The 25293-nt window shown below is 39.1% G+C and overlaps 4 protein-coding genes across 4 annotated transcripts in view; all 4 read left to right on the top strand.

Moving 5' to 3' along the window:
- The first annotated feature begins 882 nt into the window (after positions 1-882).
- Positions 883-10103, top strand: LOC129719035 (uncharacterized). The gene is made up of 7 exons (XM_055670380.1): positions 883-1023; positions 3243-3517; positions 3828-3915; positions 8979-9123; positions 9195-9499; positions 9553-9897; positions 9954-10103. Exons 1-7 carry the CDS (start codon positions 883-885, stop codon positions 10101-10103), a joined length of 1449 nt encoding a protein of 482 aa, XP_055526355.1.
- On the top strand, positions 10011-12877 carry LOC129729547 (uncharacterized). Its single transcript, XM_055688195.1, has 2 exons — positions 10011-10083; positions 10139-12877. Exon 2 carries the CDS (start codon positions 11087-11089, stop codon positions 12035-12037), a length of 951 nt encoding a protein of 316 aa, XP_055544170.1. The 5' UTR covers positions 10011-10083; positions 10139-11086; the 3' UTR covers positions 12038-12877.
- Positions 12878-13666: 789 nt separating this feature from the next.
- Positions 13667-14985, top strand: LOC129730948 (zinc finger protein hangover-like). The gene is made up of 2 exons (XM_055690621.1): positions 13667-13949; positions 14011-14985. The coding sequence occupies exons 1-2, from the start codon at positions 13824-13826 to the stop codon at positions 14821-14823; spliced, it is 939 nt and encodes a 312-aa protein (XP_055546596.1). The 5' UTR covers positions 13667-13823; the 3' UTR covers positions 14824-14985.
- Positions 14986-15297: 312 nt separating this feature from the next.
- LOC129717990 (phospholipid-transporting ATPase IF) overlaps positions 15298-25293 on the top strand; it is a 53291-nt gene continuing 43295 nt past the window's right edge. Inside the window, exon 1 of the mRNA XM_055668352.1 lies at positions 15298-15798. Within this exon, the coding sequence (XP_055524327.1) occupies positions 15796-15798 (3 nt within the window). The 5' untranslated portion in view covers positions 15298-15795. The remainder of the gene's footprint in view (positions 15799-25293) is intronic.

Here is a 25293-nt window from a genome sequence, read left to right as displayed (position 1 = left end):
TAGGTTTTTCATCGTTCAACAAAACGTTGCTTGCTGTTGTCATTGTCTCAATGTATCTTTGTTCGTCGGTTTTATTTGCATCGAAGGTTTGTTCACTGATGTATGTTGGCCGATATCGAAGTTTTTTTAAACAAGCAAAAACCTGCATACATTTTGGAAAAAAAATTCGCAAATATAAATAGAATCAAAAAAAAAATTTGCAAACTATGCAAAAAGTAACAACAAATATTTGCCATTAGAAAAAACAAAATCGGCCACGGACTCTGAAAATCTGCATTTCACAGACAATTCTGTAAATCTGGTGTCCCTGTTTTACGCTGCCTTTTGCGATACAATTTTACGATTATCGGGACACTCTCACTCACAAGGTGATTTAAATCAAAGATTTTTGTTCCACGGCTCGATCGGTTCGGGAGACGATAATGAATTACCGATTGGAGTAAAATACTCATTGCATTCCCTATAAAAATTCTATTTCATGATTGCTTCACCATAGCAAACATAAAATATCATTTTCACAGGGAACGCATTAACTATTTCCGAGTCTTGTGCTCTCGAAAATTCGAAGTGTTGACTCGAAGTCGGCCATTTTTGGATTCAATGAGGTTTCACCTTAAAAAGATTTGTAGGAAAAAGACATGATGAATGACGACTTTACTTCACGCATTGCAGAAAATTCTCACGGTGTGAAGCTGTTTGAGGCACCGCTTTCTATGCAGCGATGGGATGACGAGTCGTTCGGCAAATAAGATGCACCAATCCACTCTAATTGATTGAGCGGGAGAGCACGTCCGCGTTACTCGATCTCGAAACCGTAGAACAACAATTTGCAGTCGGAAATCCCGGCCGAAGAGCATCTTATGGAACTTAGTGATGGCGAAAATGACGGCCAAATCTTCACGAACGGGCTGGTTGTTGCCTTGCTCTGCCTTCGTGAGTGCCATCGGGCAACCTGTGGCTAATGGTAGCCCCTTGACCAACGGAAGAAACGTCAGCAGAAACGATGATCTCCCGCCTCGGATCGTAATGCATAAAATGCATCGACGAGAGGATCTATTTAAATTAGTCGAACGAACTTTGGCACCCCAAACTCAAGTGGAACTTCACATCTGAGTTGAGGAGGTTTTCGTAGCATAGCATGAAGAACGCACGATTTTGGCCGGATCCGGGCGTAGCCATCACTTCAGGCAAGACACAGGTTTAACGTGTTCTTTGAGCTCTAACTTTATTTTAGTTTTGGTGCACATGCCGAGATTCTCGCGAAAAGCTTCCGGAAATGACGAAGCGCACTCGTTGACGTAGGTGATCCTGCATGGGCGTAGCCAGAGGGGGGCAGTGAACGGGGGAATTTATAGTGCGGAGGGGATCTTCGACCGGATATAATCGAGATCCGGTTATCCGAAGCTCGGATCACGGATGGGTAACCGAATACTATCCGGATACTCGGACATTAGTCGGATATTCGGGTATCCGGATATTTATTATCCGGATATCCATAATTTTTTTCTGTCTTTTGAAACCCCGCCAAATAAAACGTAACACGAAAAATGACTTTTTTCACAATCCCCCATCCCCTCGTGAGTAATTATTTGCATAACTCTCTTTAAACTATGTTTGGATACAAAATCCGGATATCCGACTATCCGAGAATCCGGATGTCCTGTCGGATAATATTCGGATATCCGTTTGATCCGGATTTAGGATATTTGTCGAATATCCGATGCCGGATATCTGGATATTTTAATCCCAGCACTAGTACGAAGTACCTGCCGGAAGTTGCGTCGTTCACCAAAAAATACCAAAAAAGGCCGCAGACACAGTGTTTCGGCCGGATCTGGAGTTGGCTCACTATTCGAGGCGATCGTTTGAGGAGATGGAACGGCTAAATGTCGATGTGGTACCCAAGGGGGCGAACCCGCCCAACGTTCCCAAGTTGCGTCTTATCGAGGATTTCTGGCAAGCCTGAAGCGTAAGATCTACTTCAACAATTTTGTCGCGAAATTTCAGGAGGAATTGATAAATAAAACGAAAAAAGAATTTAAAGACATGCCTACACGCATGTTTTCGTCCGCCATGGCGAATGTTCCGGTTAACTGCCGGAAGGCTGCACGCAAATCGTAGATTTTTTTTGCAAGTAAGCTAACTCTTCAATTGCAATCTGCAGGCATCGCTAACGACGGCCAATTACCAATTGTTTAGCTCTGAACAGGGTCTCGAGCTTAGCCACCGTTACGGAAAACTGAAATTTTTTTGAGAATTTGGGCAAAATTGTTACCGGACATTTGGTTAAAATGAAACAGTAACGAATGTAAGACGTTTTGGTGTGGGTTTTTGTAAAATTAAATGTTAGAGGTTAAATATTAGTATGTAAGGTAGGTTAAGTAAAGTAGTTTTTGTTGTTTTTCTGGCTCTTTTCTGTTAATTGTTGTTAGTTATTTTTTTTTGCTGAATCATTTTGTATTTTTGTTTAACATAGTGTAAGTGTACTAACCAATAAACTAATTCCAACCGATAATTAGGCTTTGAAAAATTGCGGAAAAATATTCGATGTGAACGTTACCGTTTGAGGAAGTGAGGGGCACTGTCTAAAATGCAATCCCTGGGCCCGTAAAAGAGACCTTCCGTGTCCACCCCGGAACATCCAGACCAGGTGTTGGGGCTTAGCACGAAGGCACTAAAGCCGACGTAAAACATAGCCCAGGGAAGGGACAGCCTCACTCCTTAAACGGTAATAACCCCAGATATACACATATATATATATATATATATATATATATATATATATATATATATATATATATATATATATATATATATATATATATATATATATATATATATATATATATATATATATATATATATATATATATATATATATATATATATATATGTAACGGAAAGACCGCAACGATAAGACGGCAAAAAGTCCGCACTAAAATAACCCACCCCTTAAAACGATCCAGGAAGAAGTTTATACCACTTGTGCAACTGCACGAAAATTTGGTATCCGGTATGGAGATAGGAGAGTGAGAGAGAGGACACGATCGGGAAGGTGACAGATCGAGAAGGGATAGTCTGAAGAAAGCCATCAAGAAAGACAGTCGAAGAAAGTTAAAGTAAACGGAAAATTTAAAAAGGTGATAAAAAACTGGCTGAAGTTGTGACAAGTTTTGTTAGCCAGAGTTGGCGGTTAAGCCGGAGTGTAATCCATCCCAGTTCCGAGGATCGACATTCGTCAGAGGGCGACTACCGGGAGCCGTCCGACTCTCCCCCGTGGACTTCAGCACAAGGCCACGAGTGGCCGGAATCAACTCCCGATCGTTGGCATCTTTATCGTCGTTCGAACACGTGGACGTTGTGGAGGCGGTCCACCTGGTTCTGAGGCCTTCTATCCTGCTGCGGCGGATCTTCTGGGTGAGCCAGGTGATACTTCGGACTTCCCGTGCGAGCCGTGGGAATCTCCCGACCCTTCGTCATCGACCGGACCGCGTGTCATCATCATCGTGTCATCAAGGTGTGTCCCTCTCCTCTTCTTCTGTGCGTCGTTCATCAAAGGGCCCCAACGTTCGTGTCGGTTTGCGCTGTATCGATGATGCGTAATAAATAGTATATAGCATGAATTTCCCTTTTTTTTGTATATAAAGAGCCAGTTACACTTTCCTAAACGTCTCTTGGTTGTTCCGCTTCGCTAACGGTAAGTCGTCGGGTTGCATGAGTCCCCCAACAGTCGGTTGCCGACCCTGAGATAACCCCATAAAGAGCTAGCTGGGTTGAGTGAGAACTGATCACTTGTAAAATGTAACTTACATACCTCTCATGCTCAGATGCACCCAGCGTCCGCAGAAGAAGGCAAACTTTTGCTTCGTCGTCCAGCGTAGCAGCATCCTTCTCGAAGAGAATATCATATCTCGAGTAACACGCACCAATCGTTACTCGCTCTCTTCGTTCTACATAATTTTCTTTGATCAGTATAGTTTATTATCATACACCGCATGCGAAAGCTACGTGAAAGCTTTACACTTACCGAGCGAATAGCTACGCTCTGCTATGCATAACCATCCACCAACCGCGAGAGCAAACAAAAATTAACTTGCCACCATTCACCAACGAAATGAACGTAAGAACTGGTTCAATGATCTTCTGAATCTATATAGATGCAGGCCGCTTGCGAGCTGATCAGAAGAGTCAATTCCTTGAAAAAAAACGAAATATGTATTGTAGAGCAGACAGCCGGTGGCAGCTGGTTGCTGGGAGTTCTATTGCAGTTTTGTGCGTGGTTTTGCGCTTGGTAAGAGAAGTGTAGGGATGGGCGAACGGCTCACGAGCCGTTCAAATGAACCGATTCTTAGAAAAGAGCGAAAGAACGAACGGCTCACGAAAAAGAGCTACGGTTCTTTGAGCGCACCAGAACTGATGGGTTCGCGCGAACCCGAAGTTTACCGAGAAAACACGAACTGTCAACGCTCGTGATTTATTGTAAACCATGAGCCGTTCATGTGAGTCGGTTCGGAACGTTGAGTGAGCGGTTCAGAGCCGCTCTTGCAAAAGAGCCGTTTCGCCCATTCCTAGAGAAGTGTAAAGCTTTCATATGACTCTCGCTTGCGGTGTCTGATCAACAAAGCAGCAGAGTTACAGCTCTTTAAAAAAAAGAGCGGTAAAAACTCACTCACTTTGAAGAACCAGCTCTTTAGCTCAGTTCGTGAGCGAATTGCTCACCTCTAGTTGCTAGGGCGGGATGAACACAAAATGCTGCCGCTGAGCTGTAGAAATTGGAATGAAGGCGGTTGCTGCTGCTGGTGCACGTGATTCGCCGCAGCACCGGCACCACTTTGTCCATCGTTTCTCGCCATCGCACTTCCGCTCCACTCTTTCTTCTTCTTCTGCGTGGGAGGAGAAATATTGGCTGTTTTCTTTCGCTAAAAAACAACCCTCACTCGCGATTACTCGTCGTCGCTTTTGTGCCGTGTTACCCCGGGAATGAAGCCCCCCCTAGAAAGTGTTTAGCCCCCCCTAGAATTCTCTGGGAAAATGATTGTATTCAATATATCTACATTCCATATTACTTATCAGAGCATCAAAATCAACACAAATTGAGATATCGTCATTCATTGGCTAAGAACTAGTTCTGCACCCAGAATCGATTCTCAACCCATGCTCTCTTACTCACCTTACCAGTCAGACGAGAGCTGTAATAACTCGTGTTGTATCAAGAAGTCGCCATTTTACTTGGTTTTGGGCTGTGTTTCACCCGTTCCCCAGACGTCTCATCACTCGCAAGTCTCTTTCGATCTGGTCGAGCCATCATGCACGCTGCGCCCTTTAATTTCTTGTGACGGTAGGGTTGCTGAAGAGAAGTGATTTCACAGGGTTGTCGTCCGGCATTCTTACGATGTGACCGGCCCACCGCAACCTGTTGTCTTTCGCCAGGTGTGCAATGGGGTTCTCTCCAAGCAGCGCTTGTAGCTCATGGTTCATGCGCTGTCGCCATTATCCGTCGTCCGCTTGTGCTCCACCGTAGATAGTCACCTTCTGTTCGCCGATAGGCACCTTCTGTTCGAAAACACCAAAAGGACTTCCGTAGAGGACTACCGGTTATATCAGGGGTTTGTAGTTTTTTGTATCGAAGTGGTCATGTCCGATCATCACCGTGATAGGTGCGTACGTTCTTAATGTCTGAGAAGAACGGGCCGTCGTTGAGAACGTGGTCAATTTGTTTTGCTGCACGTTGGTCGAGTAAAGAAAGGACTTTGGACTGCTAATCCGCGGGAAGCTGCGAAGTTGGTGCATAGCAGGCTGTGCGGGCCGATAACCGGCTTATATAAGTCTTTCCTTCCGTTCATGTCCCCAACGACGATCTTGATGTCTCTACGCGAGCAGCTATCGTGCCCTGCGGCCACAAATCCACCGTACCTTCTCTCCTTTCCGTCAAAGCTCCTGGAGCGCAACGATCCAGGATCCGGGTCGTTAAGCGATCTACTGTTACATGTACTGAGCTTCTAATCGTCGTCCTTAAGCAGGTATTAGACGACGCAAATATTTGCTATTTTTGGTACGATTTTGATTTGCACAAAATAAATTCTGTATTAAAAAAATAGCAAATATTTGCTTCGTCTAATGCCTGCTTTATTTCGTCGGCTGGGTTTTGAATTCTTGATTCTCCGTAGTATGTTGATTTTAGTATGCTGCCTTACTAGGGCTGCGATGCCTAGTCTCGCGACGGAGCTGCCGCCATAGATGTAGCTGGCGAGACACCGCATTTCATAGTTCAACCGTCCGGTCCGGATCAGTCGCTGTTTGAGCCGCCCTTAGCCTGTGGGGTAGACGCGCAGACTACCCCTTCCTGTCAGCATACGACCAAGTTCCTACCGGTTCACCGGTTTTTCCTTGGTTGCTCGTATCCCAGTCGGTACCACGTGGAGGGAGGAATAGGGCATTATGCCTTGAACCACACTGGGCTCTATTTTAATCTAACTAGTACGGGTGAACTGTTAAAAAACACTGCCCAGCCATTTACCAAATCTGGCTCTCCTCAATAACAAATCAGTGTTGCTGAAAGAGCTTGGCGTTGACGGTGTGTTCAAGATATTCAGTACATCTTCGGAGATTCTATCCCTAAGTGATTTGTTTCTGATTTTACGATACTATTTTAAGCGTTATTAAATAAGCATATACAAACTCTTTTTTCTCTTTTTTAAAATGACATATATGAAAACTAGCTCCCCCTAGAAATTTTCCTTAGTTGCGCCCATGCTTTTATCCTTGCCTTTCGAAATTTTCTGCCGAGTTTGGGATCAGATTTTGTCTCATAGTGTTTTCTGAGTTCAAATCGGCAAGTCAATAAATCAAAATTAAATCAACAGAAAGGTGAGAAAGTACGATCTGTAAGTTTTACAATAATTTTGTTTATTTTTACCGAAATATTTGCTTAATACACATTCACCGAAATCTGTATAACTTTTTACCGAACAATCTGAAAAAATGCCAAATTATGAATGTGGTGGCCATTTTTCTCGTACGTGCAACCGTGCAAGACCCGAATATTTTCTACTGGGGCTGCTGGTTTGTTTTAATTGTTGTTGTGTGTAAACATAGGATATTTTTAATTTGGAAAGTGTTTATGGTGAATTACTGAAACAGGATGTACGAGTCGCTAACATTTTTCGTAAGTAATCGGGTTAATTTAGTTTGATTTTAGAGACGGTACCGGCAGGCTCATTTATAACCGACATTTTCTGCCACCGGTATTTTTTACAGGTGCGTTCGGTATTTTTGTTCATTTTTACAGTTTCTTTCGGTAAATTTTACTGGCGGCTCGGTTTGGAACATTTCAAAAGGACAATTTTCTCCGATGAAAATCTTAAAGTAACATTTTATGAGGTAAAATTGTAAAACTTGAAGTGATGACCGTTTTGCGGGCTAAAGGAAATAAAGGGGCCTATTACAGTCAACGAGGTGAGCAATGAGTTACTCGCCTGACTATTTTAGATATAACAGAAGGTGAGTCGGCTGGATCTCGGACGAGTAGCTTGTCTGAGAAACTGCTCCACTCAGCTGTCACCAGCCAAGTTTCACTCGCGTTTCCTAATACAACATTTTGCTTGTCAGCGACTCTAGGCAAGGCAAATTGCTCGCCTCGTTACCTGTAATCGGTCCCAAAATCAGGAAAAATCTGCATTATTTTTGAAATATCTGGGAGATTACACATTAAACCTGTCTATCTTGATACATGTTTAATTATGTAGATAATTCAGATAAATCTCGATCCAGACCACACAACGCTCACTGCGTAAATTATTTCTTTGGTTAAGCCTGAGTAAAGTGAATAGTGTTAAACATTTGACAATTTTTATATTTAATTTTAAACAGTTTACGTGTTGCTTGATAAAATTGGATCGTTCGAGATACATGTTGAATAAATTATCAACCGAATAGCATTTTGAAGTGCAAATCACATACCACCATTTTAAACTAGAATAAAAATTATTTGGATTAAATTTGTGCCGAAAAAATAGATGTACTGATTTGTACCTCTGACCAGATGGTATCCCTAGGTTTCACAAACTGTTCGGTAATTTTCGAAAGCACCGAAGGTTTCACCTAACGTTCAGCTGTTGAGACTCCGGTAAAATTTTACTGAATTCGGTGCTTTATTTTAAGTGTGATAGACTGAATTAGGAAAAAATTTTCTACGTTTTCTGAACAAAAGATTTTAAGTTTTTTTGCTAGCTTTCGAAAAAAATCCTTCGCTAATTTTTTGCTAAGTTTGGTATTAATTTTGAACACATTTGTATTGTTTTCCTGTCTCTTTGAGACGTTTTTTGTTTTTGGTATTTACTTGTGTTATTTTTATACTGTTTTTTTGCCCTTTTTCTTAATTTCTTTCGTTTTGCACTTTTGTACACTGAACCAACGACAAACGTAAGATTCACCTGAAATGTCACATAAACGACAAAAAATTGGAATCCAATAAGAGTTACTTGTGTCACATAAATCTTATTCGCATCGCAGTAAACATCAATGGATTTTCATTTGATATTCAAGTGTCATACTAGTAAATGTTACGTGAACTTAAAATATATGTTACGTGCGTGTTGGTGAGTGCACTGGTTTTTCGTTGCTAAACGAGAGTGGATTTCCAGAAGGTTTGCTTGATGTTTTTAACCGTAAGTAACCATCGTAGTCCGAGGTAGCGAATTATAATTAAAGTTATAATACTTCAACAGAATGTGGTATCGGATTGTTTGAGCTGGTCACAATTTCAGTTGAGGAACTGAAAGAATATTCAGACAGAACAGATATCCAGTGGAACCTGACGGTCGTGTTTGAACTCATCCGCTCTTGGCGAAAACAAAATGTAAGTTTAAAATACTAGAAATTTATGCATCCAAAACTAATAACATAACTTTTTTTTAACAGAAAGCCGCAATAATAAGAGCATTAAGCAGACACGAGACTTCGAGCGAGACAGCTGAAAGGTGTGTGGAAACGAAGCTGAGCCCCCAGTATTTTTCTGCGAAAATGAGCCAAAGTTAGCTGCAGCGAAAGAAAATTTGGTGGAATATACCACATCTCCAATAAGAGAAAATGGAAATGGTGATTTAGAATTTGCTGGTACATCTGGTGAGATATATATCAGTATAATTTTGAAATCTACAGAGGTAACTTTTTTGTTTAATTATTGGTGATCACAGCAAGCACTATTTATCAGGAACCTGACGTTCTTAACGAAACAACGAAGCATTACAAAAACAATGAGCCTTTATCATCGTCCATCGGTTTGTTTTCCCCAAATGTACTTACAGTACTTCTGAATGCAACTGAAGAAGGAAAAGATATCTTGCAAAAGTCGTCGTTTGGAGAGCTCAGTGAAGCAAAGCAACTATCATTAGCGGATATCATCGCTAAATATCATCTGGCAAAAGAGAAAAAACTGCGTTCTGGTGATTTGGAACGATACGCGTCAGCCATAACTTCGCTATTCAAATTCGAACGCAAGGTAATCAAACATTTAATATTTTAAGGCATAATGTAACATATTTCTCAATTCAGGAAAGTTATTATCTTCCTCGAGGTGGAGACCGCCGTAATCACGGAGGCAAAATTATCAATAAAATCGGAAATTTAAAACAGAAAAAACGTAAACTCGAAGAAAGAGAAGAAGAACATTTAAAAAAAATTCAAGCTGATAAACAAACGGGTTGTGAGGATTTTGTCAGTCAACAATCTATTGAAGCATACGAATGGCTTGCTCTTAATGAGGCACCGTGGTCAGCAGTGATTGACAAATGGTCAGTGAGTCATGATTACCGCAAGAAATTATTGGGGCAGAGAAAATCTATCATAAAAATTTTGAAGGCGTGCCCATATTATAAGAGTTCGCATGGTTTCCAGCTGGTCTGTAAACTTTTTATTTCTGTTGTACTATTTACTGATATATTTTTGGTTTTAAGATTGATATAGACTTTCGGCTTTTGGCGCTGGGTGCGACTGATGGTTTGAACAAATATATATCGGAAAGGGCAGCGGATCCTTCAGCGAAAACTTTATTGCATCTGTTGAGAAACAATAATACCAGTGAAGGTGACTCAAAAAATAGTTAAGAATTTGTCAGAAATTTTTCAAATTTAATTTACAGACACCAAACACTGTGATATACTGCTAGCATTGCATACTGTGCTGCCTCCTATTGCAGCTGGGTCACGATACAAACCCACCATTTGTGAGACGCAGGAGGATACAGTCGTTTTTGCAAAATCACTTATTATTGCTAAGGAAAAAATTGATGTCATCAATTCGAGTTACCAAGAACGAAATCTACCGCTTGTTCCTAAGTTGATAGCTATTGGAGAAGGGGTATCCCAAATCGATGGTCCTTTTTATGTTTGTTACAACGAGATTTGCTACGAATTGAACACAGCTGCTAGAGCCACTGACGTACTTTTGAAACTATCTGTCGTATTCGGAATCGCATTTTCGCATGACGAATTGCAACCAAATATTTTCCAAACAGTATCCATTCAAGAAAAACATGTTAAGACATTCGACATTGGTGAACCCAACACTGCAAAAAACTGATAAATATTTAGGACCGTCGAGTTATCCAAGCAGGGATCATAGTATTTTGAACATAGAGAACCAAATACCTGAAAAGAAACAAAAACTAACGATAATTGAGAATGCATCAAATTCGATCTCAAACACATCATTTAGTAAATTAGAAGACATTGATAAATCAGCTGTTCGTATCGTACTAAGTATGCACATGAAGAACAATTTTACCAGAAAGGATGTTTATGAGATACAAAAACATGTCTCTGTTATGTTCAATGAAGTTGCTCACCTTTTGCTAGAGCTGGACATGCAATTTAACGAACCAGAGAAGGAATTTAATTTTAAGTGTTATATATCTAAGCTAAAGAAAATGTTTTCCTTTATAAGTACTGATCACAATTTTTTCAAATATTTGAATACAAACGAAGGATTTCAATTACCTATAATGGTTACTATTGAAAATGATAGTATTAATCGAACACTAGCCGGTACGGTAGATGATTTAGATACTGAACGAAACTGTAGTTATTAAATGTTAATGCCTCTTGAGTATCAAATTAAAATTTTTTTCCAATGTGAGGATTTGTTGGAAAAAACTGTTTTTAACACAACGAAACTGGAAAAGTCCGTTAATATTTTAAATTTTGTTGCTGCCAGTAAATGGAAACAAATCAGAGAAAAATACGAAAATGATGTAATAATACCAATATGGTTATACAGTGATGAATTTGGAGTCAACGACACTCAAAGTTCACACAGTAATAGGCACTCAATATGTGGCATATATTATAGTTTCCCAACTTTCCCTGAAGAATTTCAAGGAAAGTTATGTAATATTTTCGTGGCAGGTATGTTAAAGAAGGTAGATATCAAAACGTTGGGAATCAATAAGTTGATATCAGCACTCGTAGACAAATTTAAAGAACTAGAAGAAGTTGGAATCACATTTACGCTGAATGGTCGAGAAACTGTGGTACGGTTCGTACTGTGTTTAGTTCAAGGTGATAATTTGGGAATGCATACAATGCTGCATTCATCACACAGTTTCAATGCTACGTTCTACTGCCGTTTTTGCAGGAGGCCGAAAGAGTTACTTAAACGCGATGTTAAGGAACATGCAGATTGTATTCGCCGTAGGCAAGATTATAACGAAGATATTATAATTAATCAACATAGCGAAGCTGGTATCTCAGGAAACTCTATATTCAATACCCTACCTTCTTTTCATGTAATGGAAAATCGCAGCGTGGACGCTATGCATGATATCTTCAGCAACGGCATTTGTAAATACGGATTTACTGTTGCACTGGATTATTTTATCTTCGAGAAAAAGTATTTTACGGTTAATCAATTTAATTCAAACCGACAAAATCTTGCTAAATTGTGCTTAGACAACGAAATCAAACGTATGCCAGATATAACTGAAACCTATAATAGCAAAGAACGAAAAAAAAACCATTTCATTGCGAATGACTTCCAGTGAAATGCGCTGCTTCACTCATTATTTCACATTGATTGTTGGTCGTTACGTTCCTATTGAAGATCGAGTATGGACTTATTGCAAGTCTCTGATAACTCTCGTTGACTTGTGTCTCAAACGTTCATTTTCAATAGAAGAAATTCATGAATTACAGGAGAGTGTTAATTATCACCATACTTTATACATTAATTTATTCAAAAAAGACCTAAAGCCGAAACATCACTTCATCGTTCACTACCCCTCAATTATTCGTACTTCAGGACCAATTGATAAAATGATGTGCTTCCGTTATGAAGCCAAGCATAGAGGATTCAAACAATATTCACATGTCATGTCGTCCAGAAAAAATCTATGCTACACGTTGGGGATAAAAGCTGGTTTGCAATTTTACTACGATTTATCCAACAAAACTTTCATGAAACGAAGTTCTATTGGTGTTTTCAACGTAGGAGATCTCCGACTAAGACACTACTTTAGTACTCTTTTACAACCGTTACAATTGAATGCAGGTTTTATTTTAATGTTATCCAACGCAATTGATTACAAAGGCACCAAATTCAATACAGGCAATTTCTTAACAATATTAATAGAAAAAACAATGCATCTCTATGAAATTTTAGAATTTATTTTATTAGAAGGCACCGTTTACGTCATTAGTCAGCTTTGGGAAATAACTGATTATAATGATCATTTTATGGCATATGAAGCTGGGAAAAGAATTCCTGTAGTTGAAATAATAAATATTGATACGTTTAGCACGCTACCAGTTACGCTGCACCAGATCAATAGTAGTTATATGTTTAGAATTAAGAATAGATTTAATGTTATAACTGATGAATAATTTGTTGCTATTCAAATTAAGTAAAAGATTTATATAGAATAAAAAATGAATGTTCGAAACCGCAGTACAAAAAAATCTCGTTAATTGTGGAATTTTTTGACCCACAGAAAATTATTGAGAAAGCAGATGAAATTCGCCTGAATGTAACTTAGTTTTCATATGTACCAGATTTTAAAATTTAATTCACATAGATGATACTACGATATTCAATAAGATTCACTGTACAAACACGTAACCTTTAAATGAAATCAACGCAATTGTTATTATTTTTTCCAGTGAATTCTATTTGAAAACTACTTAATTTTTACCTGAGTAACGTTACACAATAAATCATATCCAGAACACGTTACATTCACCTGAAAAACTAGGTGGAAAAAATCTACGTAACTTTTCAAGTGAATACTACGAGATTTATTTTTTGAGTGTACCTTTTCTACAACGGTTGATAAAAAAATCCTGCTGTCTGTTAGTGACTTTTGTATGCTTTTTGAAGAGATTTTAGCTTTCTATGCCTTTTATGCCATTCACTATTCTTGTACGTTTCAGTTTTAAATCCTCTTTTAGATTTATGAAAATGAAATCAGATAAAAATTACATAAAAAATAATAAATTTAAATGTTTATTCATATCTTGTGAATTTAAAAATAAGACCGCAGAATTAAACTAGAAAGTACAGTTCAAAATGACACCAACTATGGTGAATGTCGACGTTGTCCGCCCCGTAGCCGACATAGGGTGGGCATTCGCCGAGCAACGTCGACCCCAAGCCCAAAAGCTGTCAAAACAAAAAACTTGTTTGTACACATATTTACATTGCAGCATTAGCAGTACAAACTGAAGTTATTTTTATGCATTCCTTCTGTTATAGATGATTTTTCACCAGTTTTCATTCCTTCTAAAGGTAAACTAGGTAAGGTGTACTTAACTGAATGCCGCACAGTGAACACAATGGATCCGCTGATGTGCCGCCTATGTCTAACGCCGAATTCCGGCACCGTTCCGTTGTTTAACGAGCGCACCATGGAACCGAACGTCCTCGTCCTCCAGAAGGTGGTAGAATGTATTTCCATTAAGGTGCGTAAATTAGTTTTTAGTATATGCAACACCTTAGTTAATTCTAAATTTCGTTTTACAGTTAAATGTCGCAGATGATTATCCGTCCTCGATTTGCTCCGACTGCCTCCAGAAGCTTAATGAGTGGTCCACCTTTAAAATCCAGTGTATCGTAAACAATGACTTCTATCGGAGGAAACAGCTTGAGATGCGGATACAGTTGATCAAGCAGCAGGCAACGCCGGAAGTCGTCTGCCTAGATGACGAAGATAGTGAAGACGAACAACGAGCGGAACCGCAACCCGTCGTAACGGCCGCTAAAGAGGAATTTCCACCTCAAAAAGAGGTGGTTCAGGTTGTAATTGACGATGATGAGGAGGAATCACAAACCGCGGCCGATAACAACGGACTCTACAATGCTGCTCAACTTTATTATCAAGACGATGCATCACTGGACGATTACGAGCTAATCGAAGGACAGGAGGTGGAAGATCCCTACCCAACATCTCTGGAGGTTTATCCACCGATGGATAACAGTGCCATCCTCACATCGATCCTGCTGGATGACGACGAGAGCAGCAATTCCCTGCTGGAGGAAGCGGAACAGGGAATGTACGAGAAGGAACTGTTCGGATGTACTTTCTGCAAACGGCGCTACTCTTCAGAGCGGAAGCTCCGAACACACGAAAAGCTACACTCGGAAAACCGTATGAAGTGTCTGGTTTGTGGTAAATGGATTGTCCTGCAGATGATACGGCACCTTCGGTCGCAGCATCCTGGACAGCCATTCCCGCAGCCAGTACGCTGCTGGCACAGTAAATGCGTCCATTCCACGGTACTGTATTACACCGTGGACGAATTGCTCGCCCACATGGAGACGAAGCGGAGAAGGTAGATGACTAACAAAATCCAGCTGCTGCAATCGAAACTTATACTCGCGCCTAACCACACGGTCGGTTATCATGCAATCAAACTTCTACTCTATACGCAACAACGAACTGTTTTTTTTTTTACTATTTTAATTCGTCAGGAAACCTGACAAAAGCCTAGCAATAAAGCCGGTTTATTTAGTATTAAAAACTAAGCTTCTGTTTCATGTTCAAGAAAAAAAAAACCGTTCTTTGTCAGGAAATTAAAACTGCATCGCTTGTCAGTTATCAGTTCAGTTCAAGTGGTTCTCTGTAAAGGCAATCGGTAGCGATTATTAGCCAAAACTCGATTGATATCACGGTAGGGGTGGAAAATTGTCGTCCTAAAAAACGTGTCGAACCGCCGATGGCTAATTTGTCCACCCGAGTGATAAATCGTTCGATTGTGTGTGCCTCACGCTCTTATCAATCGCGTTGAGTTGCGTTCGAGTGTGGGTTAGAAAATGAAGAAGGAAGCACGCACGAGCGGAGGCGAAACGCGATATCGATTCAATTACTGCGCGAATGTTGCGCGTAGTCCTCACTCGCGAGGTCCGCAGGGAAGTTGTCAGCCATCTATCGACGGTGCTTGTTCATGTAGTTCATCATTTCAGTGTGGGAATGGAAGGCACGCTTATTTTATTTGCTGGATAGTTTCGGGTGCGCGTAATCCAGATTGCCAGTTGTTCTGCGTGGCGTGTGTTTAGAAAGGGATGAATGAAATCTATTGTTCGAGCTGTCAGTCGGTGCTGTTTAGTTGTTCCCGCTTTGATTTAGTTGTGCTTCTGTAGCTTAGTGAAACAAATGCGCATCATGATGGAAAAACTATGAGAAGTGTTGTTTTTCTGTTGTTTATCAATTTAGATGTTTGTTGGAAAAATGCCGTGCCAGTTTGGTTAATTTATAGACTTAGGAAATAGCATGCGGATCGATGCGTTTTAATTCAAATCAAATAAAATATGGTAAGTGGAAAATGCTGAATGTTTCAACTATACCTAAACAGTGACGCTAATTTTAGTGAGCGATTTTCTCGATTTTTAAGCTGTTTAGCGACCTTGTACACGGTATTTCGCTAAATTTGCTGAAGAGTAACAAAAATAAGCTTGCCACTGTAGTTCCGTTTTTCAATACTGAATTCTTGAACTCCTTTGGAATACATTACAAGAATAGGTTTTAGATTTATTTATAGGGTTGTAAACCCAATTCCTGTTATACTACAGAAAGCTCGTTTAGTATGTGTCTTTTTTAACTAAACTAATTGCTGCTTCAATTAAAAAGGAATATATCCAAGATGTTTTCTCGGCCATCTCAAGGCACTTAACCGTTATCGTATAATTTCGTTTTATTCCCAAAAAATCAACAATTCTTCCTTTAAAGTTTTTGAAAAGCATTCTTACTTTCCCTTTTCAAATATAGTCCGAGTTCGTTAATTGGGGTACGACTACCACCAAACGAGCCAATCGTTTTCGCTGAATTTTCTTTCAGGGGAGCAGGAGAGCTGATTGTTCGTTTTGAAGTAGAATACTTCTCTCAGGAAGTTCGGCTACATAGGGATGTGAAATGAAAATTTAAAACCAAAAAAAAGTGAAAAATATGTCCAATTTCGAATGCTAATTAATCGGTTAGTATTCGATGGATTTCCTTCGTTCTTGTAGCAATAGATTGGAAAATCTTCTAAGATTCTTCCTAAAAGAAGATAATTGTAATTTTATTATTCGCACTATTGTACTATTGAAAATAGTCAAGCCTTGTCAAAACGGAAAATTCGACCTCTGATTGGTCGTTAGATGATTGCTTCCTAAGCACGGTCGACAGAATCATATACCTTGCAATTGAAAACATGCTATTTGCCCAAAATAAGAGCCTGTTTCAGCCGAAGCCGCTCATAATAGTTCTAGACAGTGACAACAGCAGTCGTCCTTCCTTAGCAGCAGCACTAGCCCTGTGGTTGGTCTCCACGTCTCAGGAGCAGCGCGGTTCTTCTCAGCGTGTGTAGCCAGACTGCCATTATTGTCCCGTGTTGGGGCAGCATGAAGATTGCCATCAGGAAATCCAATTTTGAACATTAAAATGCCCTTTTCAAGGCAAATAAACAAGTTATTGAAAGTTAATAATTTTCGACAACGCAAGCAAGCATTCTGTGTTGGATCCTAGCAATTTAAATCTGTCGCACCCGTCTAATTAACTGAATGTGAAATATTTTCCACAGTGCATGTTGTCCGTGTATCTTATGTCGAATTCGTTTTTACGGCAGGACTATCCCGTCCCGGACTACGCTTTGCAGCAAAAAAAAAAAAAAAAAAAACACTTTCCGAGCAGTTGCAATGGTGTGCGTAATACCAGAGGTAACTGTTACTTTTGTTTTGGTCATTATCGCCAATGTCTTTTATCGCATTTGTGCTACTGTACGGAAAATTTGCCAATTTACTGAAAAATGACAAAATAACAAAATAAAATTCAACCTGATGGTTGACACGCGAAGAACGATAATCAAAGCAAACCGATTTTGACACATTTTTTTTTATTTTGACACATACGTGTGAATGTGTTGGTGTCTTCAAAACTACACTCTGTTTCTTGCGCGGACTGTCCGGGACAGAAAAAGGGTAGTCCGGGATAATCCGGAAAATGTAAAAAAAAACAGTGATAGGACAACGTGTAGTTCGCGGGGTTGCTACACCGCAAAAACGAAAACGACATTAATTCCCCTACTGTTAGGGCAGCTCGAAGGTTGCGATTAACAACCGACTTTGAACCACAAAATGCCTTTTTCAAGGCAAATAAACAAATAATTGAAGGTTAATAATTTTCTGGCATCAACACAAGCAGACATTCTGTGCGGGATGCAATCAAATTCTGTTGTAGTTGTCTAATTTTTACTTTATTGAGTTAACCCCCCACTGTTGGGGCAGCGCAAAGGCTGTGATCAGCATAATCGATTTTGAATAACAAACTGCCCTGTTAGAACGCATTCACGAAAGCAGTTAGTTCGACTATGCTGAGCTAATATGAAGTCGATTCAATCAATCAGCATGAACAGAATTTCGTCGTCTCCCAGCTGCCAAGTTGCAACATGATGCAACACGCAACAGCAAGCAAACGTAATCACTTGATGTTATAAGCCGCAATACGGTTAGGGATGAATCTTTGCGTGTGTGAGAGTACCATCGGTGTTTATTCGCTGGATACAAAAATCAATTGCGAATTGTGGAATAATTCGTCTGAAGAACATTAGAGAATGGAAAAACTGAACTGAAAGGCGTGGCCTATTTCGTAGCACTATTCGACTATAAAAGAGTGTTTCAGGGAAATCTAGCTACATTCATTAGTCGGAAGGTGAGCTGTCCACAACGTTGACAGCAGTAGCTGCAGATATCAGCACTCAGCAGTAACAGAGGATAGCAGCGGGTTGCGCCTGTAGCTGCCCTCAAATTAAACAAATCACTAGCCCTGTGGTTGGTCACCACGTCTCAGGCCTCTGCCATGCTGAACGCCAACGCGAGCGATCGGGTGAGATTTTTGCCGTACATCAGCCGGCACTCCCTTTAATGGAAAATTTGGATCATTTTGTTCAGAAGAATATTACTGTCGGTAATATTAGAGAGATGCGATTGCATTATATCCGATATGTAATTGAACAATTGTTCTTTTGAGGACAAATAAAACACTTAGTTTAAAGAGTTAATAGCTTTGGGTACCAGTAGCAGTATTGTAACAGCCTCAGCAGTAGGTGGAGCCAGTACTTCCCTGAGGCCGATGTTATAAGGGAAAATGGAAGCGGCACGGCGAAACAGTTCGGGTGTGCTTAGATGCGCGTCATTTTTCGTTGTTGATATTATTCCCCACATGAAACGACGCGCTTTCGTACGTTAGCGGCGGTATTAGCGGTAGATGCAATTGCCAACACTTACTTTAGTAAAGCCGTGTCTAATTTCAATGCGAAAACATCTTTCTATTGTGTTGGGCGTGCCAGGCTAAACGCGAAAAGCGGCGCGAACCGATTCGCCCGGCCGTAGGTTAATGTACAGCCGGCCGTAAGTAGAGCTGTGTAGAAGTATTCTACTTCAACCTTGCGGTCGTGGCTTTGCACACAACCTTCCTGTGATTTTTTTCGCATTTGAAAAGCTTTTCTGATGTCTGATGGTGTGTAATTAGGGTGTTCTGTCAATAGTTATCGTCACATCTTATTTTAACATAATTGGCCCTGACACAAGTAAAAGAGATTTTTAAGGCTGTTCGCACGACCGACTCTGTTGATATTGGTTTGGTTTTTTACTTGCGAAAGCGAAGGAGGGAAATATTTTTGCTTTTGTTTTCACACATAAATTGACAATTGCATATGAGAATTTGCGTAGGTGCGAACAGCCTTAAAAATCTCTTTTACTTGTGTCATGGACAATTTTAGGAGCAATTTTAGTGAAACAGTAAAATCCTAGGAAGAAATAAACCTATCTGCACTTGGTGCAATTAGAGTCTGCTGAAACTCTATACCTAAAACAAATTAAAAGACTTTCCTAAAATGTTACGAACATAGAGGTATTCATCGTTATAGCGTAATCGGTAATCATTACATAAAAAATTAATCAAGAAAAGTACGGTTACAAGATTTTGAATCATGTTCAAAACATTAAAAGAAATGTCAAAATTGTCTCAATAATGTGTCGATAATTTTTCAAATACTCAAAGGCTAGGGATACCATCTGGTCGAAGTTAGAAATCAGGACACCTTTTCTGGGCACAAATTCGACTAAGTTATTCTATTCTTCGAAGTATGAGCAAATAGGGTAGGGAACGGCTTAAGCAGTAGCGCCTATTTTAATCAGTCGAAGAAAACAGGCCTCAAACTCATGCATTTTGATCAATATCGACAATTTCAATGATGGAAACGACAACTTGCTGTCTTACGAATAAAAAAAAATACCGTTAATCACAAATAAATCTGTGAACAATTGCAATTGAAACAAATCGACCTATATTGCTACTTCGGGTGCTAAAAAAAAACGCCTGCAAAACAAATGGAAACTGCTTAAAATAGGTTCGGGGTGATTGGAATAGTGTCCCTCGATTGGTAACTTTGATTGATGATATTTATAGTTTGCTAACAGAGAAAACAGAGAAAACGATAGAGAACAGATTGATATACTACTGTTTGAGTTTCACCCAACACATTTCGAGTATTTCGTCAGAATACACAGGCGGTTCCTAAAGCTGCTTAGAATATGTTCCCTACCCTATAACACGTGATATTTGATTTACTTAGTTTTTTTTTTACGCGGGGATACGTACCTCGCGGAAAAACGAGTTAATAAAAAAAATACGCGTATGAAAACGCGTAATTTGAAAATCCCTTGATTTAAAAATCCGCGTGATAAAACCGTTAATTCGAAAATCCGTGTAGAAAAATACCTAGTAACAAATCCGAGTGTATCTCTGGAGATCCACTCTCATCAAACCACTTTGAATTATTACGCATTAGTAGATACTTTAAAAATTCAAAACACGTAAACTGTTTCAACTTGAACTTAACAAATGCCAGATAGGGGTAAGCGGGGTAAGACCGCCCCCTTAAGCAATTCTGTTTATAGAAAAAAAAGTTGCGGCTGCAATTTCATTTTTTCTTCGCTAAGAGGTTCTTCTATTCAATACCCGCATTTAAAAAATAAGAACTGAAATATTTTTGTTTATTTTCCAGCTTTTTTTTTAATTTTAAAAATTCATTGAAAATGTGCAGATCTTTTTCATGCGAGGTAAGCCCGCCCACCAGCGGGGTAAGATCGCCCACCATTTTTTGAGGATAAACAATATTTTTAGGGCCGAAACGGTTGATTCTATCGGTTGAGTGTCTCTGACAAAGTTGTAGATGGTATTTTTTTTCTTTTTAAATAAAATATACACTGTGAAAAATCTGAAAAAAATTTTTTTCTATGTTTTAACTTATTTTGTTTTCTGATTATTCAAGTTCAAATCAATGTTTAGGTAACTTTTTTGGTTTTCAAAATAAATAGATTTTTCAGAATTGGGGTTTTTCAAGATATTGAATTCATAATATACCTATCTTTAAGCTAAAAATTAAAACTCATTAAACCTATCTGTATGATTCTTTTTAAGACTTATTATGTATAGAAAAATACTAATAATTATTATTTCTTTTATTTATATTTTCAATTTTCTATGTTTTTTTTTGAAGAACAAAATTACCAACGACTCTATACACCAAATAAACCGTCCAAAAAAAAAATTCGTCACAAAAATGGAGCTTAATATTTCTATTACTCCATGATCCAACAACCATAAAATTTTAGCTTACCTTCTGTAGATTTTACAGGCAAAAACAGGTTTTTTCAAAAAAAATTGAAAAAAAAATGTTCTTAATTCTATTTCTATATTTTTTCTTTAAATTTTTTTAGAGTGTGTACTTTTTCCGAAAGTAAAAAACTACTATTTTCAATTCTGCCGGAGACGTCATACATATCAAACACACCGTCCTGGCTCTAAAATTATTTTGGTTCATTAACACTATTTTCACACAGGTTTACTTTTTTCAAAAATAAGTTTTGTTAAAATATATTACAAGAAAAGCTTAAACCAAATCGAAAATGGTCGATTAACATCGATGTCTTATGTGGCTTGAAATTGCTTTACTGATCCTGTAAATATTCCCTTTGTAGCGTCGAGGCATTTGGGTCTTGAAGTAAAACAACAAGCAGTTGGATTCGTGGCGGTTTTACCCCTTGTATAGTGGGCGACTTTACCCCCAGTGGAACATTTTCATATTTGACCGAAAAAGTAGTCAAAATTACAAGATTACTCACGGCCTTCGATATTTCCGAAAGAAGATAGATTCAGGCAAGCGATTGAACGTATATTCACGAACAAAACAATAGATTTTTAGACTGAAAAACATTAAGTCCCGTTGCCGCAAAACAATAGCACATTGACTGGTTGCCAGCTGAAAGGTTGTTTTTGATTATTTCTGCGACCGTTCGTGCACTATCAAAACAGAAAAAACGTGCAAAATGTTATGTAATTATACTGTAATAGACACGTTAAAGAAATTTTTCAATTATTTTATAACTTGGTAGTAAAACTACGGTGAGCGGTCTTACCCTGTTTACCCCTACTTAATAATAACAGTCAACGCGTGAGAGATTCGTCTTATTACTCTAGTGAGATTCAAGCAATGAAAAATCTCGATCGCAGTGAGCGTTGCGACCTAGAATCGAAAACACTTATTGAGCAATTCTGTTCTCAATTCAGTTAAATATCTCAAGAAAATCAGGACAAATGCTAAAATATAAAAAATAAATCAGGACGCCAAAATAGGACTTCAAAATCAGGACATGTCCTGCTAAATCAGGACGGATGGTACCCTTATCAATGGCTGAAAATTATTCAACATCAATGTCTTGAAAAAGCTTTAGACATGTTTTTAAAGTGTTTTAACAGTGTTCTAATAGCAAGCGACAGCTTTAGGCACCTTTTGAACATTGTGCATGCAGAGAGAAATCGGAAGCGACGAGTCGCTCGTCTGACAAGGATTTTCCAGCGAATTTCGTAGTATTTTAACAAAATGTAGTCTTTGATCAAAGATAACTAGAACAAGATACCTAACTTCCATATTTTTCATACGTTTTGAACACGACCGATTTCCGACGGCTAGTGCTGCCATCTGATGACTTAAATTCTCATAAAATTGTCACTATGAGCAAAACCGATTTATCGTGCATAGTCCGTCATCGATCGTTGAGCTGTTCAAGATTGTATATGAAAAAGGTGTAGCAGTTTGGTCAGCTCGACGCTTAAGATAACATGCAGATTAATGAAATTGTAATTTTTTGCACTTAATGCTATTGCCATATTTTTTGCACTTCAAAGTACGAAAGAAAAGTGTGAAATTGACTGTTTGTATTGAGGGGTTAAAGTTATTTTCAGGTCCAATTCTACCAAAACAAAGTTTGATATTTCGCAAGTCAGGTTTCAGAACCATTGTACATATGGTCAGGTTCACCGGGACACCCGATTTTTGTTTTATTAACCTCGGCAAGAGGTAGAGTGTGCTCATAGCGGTTATCAGGAAGTTCTGATGATACGCTTTATTTTAAATGATGCGCCGATAATTCTTGATTCTTCCGGAAAGTTTCATGTTTTAGAACTAAACATTCGTACACACTATTATCATTTTTCGGATGGCAGCACCGTACAGTCGTCCACATGGACACTGACAAAATTGTTTCACCTTTCAGCAGTCATGCCTTGGCCTTGTCGTCAGTTGATTTTGACGTTAAGTATACATCATATTAACAGTGTATAAATGAGTTCGACTTTTGCTCACGCGCAGCGACAATCATGTCCGATGAGTTCTGCAAGAGTCAGGTATCTTGTTCTAGTCATCTTTGCTTTGATTCAACATAAAATGTCCCGGAATATGTGACTGTAATATTTTCTAATAGCTTTAATTGTTTTATGGTCGCAAAACTATGTCAATTTAGTCAAAGAACATTAAAACTGCATTGTACTGTGCGAGAAATAATCATACAAAATGACATCCCTAGAAATCTTCGCGTCGCTGGACTCACCAGCAGAGATGCCAGATATACAGACAAATCTGTATTATACAGACTTTCTGTGTTGCGATACAGACACGCATAAGCCTACAGATTTTATACAGACATTTAGTATAATACAGATATTACACAGATATCTGATATTCTACATAATGGTTTTACTAGTATACACAAAAAAACGAACACAAAAACCAAAAGTCACTGTAGCCGTTGCTGGAAAAAGTGAACTAGGAACTGAACACTTTGCTGAACATATTAATCTTGCGTTTTTGAGAGTGAAATCATGACAACGGGAATCGAGTCAGGCTATCGGGGTTTTTATCGGCCCCGTGGGCACTAATCTGCCTGTTTCGCCCCCAGTAACAAACAGCTGATTGTCTCGATCGATTGCCATGCAGGTTATATTGGTGAAAAGACCGTTTGTTCTATTCGGAGCAATATCCAACGTTGAAGAATTACTTAAAATGTCCCAAACCTTGAAGGTACTATTTTTATAACTGCGAGACTTCTGCCATCATGTATCAGTTTAGCTACATTACGACGAACGACGATTTTTATCACGGGAAAGACTCTTACTTCTATGTGTTACTTAGATTAAAAAGATAAATTAGCTATCGATTAATCGACCAACTATGATAGACTCGAAAAAGAACAATCAAAACAAGCAATAAAACAAAACAATCTGACAGGTCGACAAATAATTAGGTATCTTTTTTTCGCAGCGGTATACAGACTTATACAGACATTTTTATGGATCATACAGACTTGCCAAAAAAAAATCTGGCATCGCTGCTCACCAGCGAATTGCAGAGTATATCGCTGCAGCGACAATACTGGGTTCATCCTCCGTCTCCATAGACCATTTTACGAACTGACAGGTGTCACGGATCCTGCTGGTGTTGATGTTGCTTTTGCGTGCATTATGTCAGCGGCTCCAAGCTTTCTGTCAAAATTTCATTCATGAAATCAGTTCAGAAACGTCTCGTAAAATGGTCTATATTCCGTTCTTTCGCACGCCACTAAAGATCGTCCTTACCAGAACTGCCAGATTTTATTTTGAAAAATCTGTATGCACCCGTAAAAAAATCTGTATTTTTCTGTATTTTGTTCGTGTGCTTACAAGTGCTCAGGTTTGGGGTAACTGGGCTTGGCATCCAACCTGAAACTTTGCCTGAAACCGTAAAAAGGTTGGGTAAAGTTCCTGAAAGAAAACTTAGGTCTATAACCGTGTTTTTTTGACGTTGACTAACGTCTATATCGAAGTTAGGCCCCTGAATTTGAAAATCTAGTATTTCAACCAGGGAAAACCAGAGAAAAGTGGTCAGGTTTTGAGCGCTTATTTTGCAGTCATCTATAATAAGGTTTTCGAGGTTTTGGCATCAATCGATCAGAAATTCTTCTACGGTTAAATTTATGTAACAAAAACAAACTATTGTTTGAGATACACTATTGAAAAATTGGTAATTAATATCGATTGTCTAAATCATACCGCGCAGCCAATCACTACCTCTCTTCCCAAGCACAGTCGACACTAACGGATACAATCGATCTGACTTTGTTGTTATTGTTGTTGTCACTTTCTGTTTCCGATGTTTATGCTGCTGCTAGCGGAATAAACCTTGCAAATATGCATCTTTTTGTTGGTGTTAATTTTACGACAGCGGCCGGCGCCCCATCATTCTGATTCCAAAACCGCACCAGTGACATGCGGATTCTAGGTGATAGCAGCTGAAAGGAGGAAATACAAAAGAGTACCGCTCATCTCGTGCCGGTTTCACCCGTAATGCTGGTGGTTTTAGTAGTAAATGGCTACTGCAAAACACTTAAATGGCTGGAATTCTGGACGGACTAACCAGGAAACTATAATCGGCAACTGGCACCTTTTGGTGCCTC

Source organism: Wyeomyia smithii, chromosome 1 (assembly GCF_029784165.1).
Source record: "Wyeomyia smithii strain HCP4-BCI-WySm-NY-G18 chromosome 1, ASM2978416v1, whole genome shotgun sequence".
Taxonomy (NCBI): Eukaryota; Metazoa; Arthropoda; class Insecta; order Diptera; family Culicidae; genus Wyeomyia; species Wyeomyia smithii.
This window is presented reverse-complemented; position numbering and strand designations above follow the sequence as displayed.

Coding starts and splice junctions, on each gene's coding strand:
- LOC129719035 (XM_055670380.1), top strand. CDS start 883: ATGACGGCCAAATCTTCACGAACGGGCTGGTTGTTGCCTTGCTCTGCC. Junction 1,024..3,242: donor ATGATCTCCCGCCTCGGATC/GTAATGCATAAA, acceptor GACATTCGTCAG/AGGGCGACTACCGGGAGCCG. Junction 9,898..9,953: donor GTTCGCATGGTTTCCAGCTG/GTCTGTAAACTT, acceptor TTTGGTTTTAAG/ATTGATATAGACTTTCGGCT.
- LOC129729547 (XM_055688195.1), top strand. CDS start 11,087: ATGTTAATGCCTCTTGAGTATCAAATTAAAATTTTTTTCCAATGTGAG.
- LOC129730948 (XM_055690621.1), top strand. CDS start 13,824: ATGGATCCGCTGATGTGCCGCCTATGTCTAACGCCGAATTCCGGCACC. Junction 13,950..14,010: donor TAGAATGTATTTCCATTAAG/GTGCGTAAATTA, acceptor TTCGTTTTACAG/TTAAATGTCGCAGATGATTA.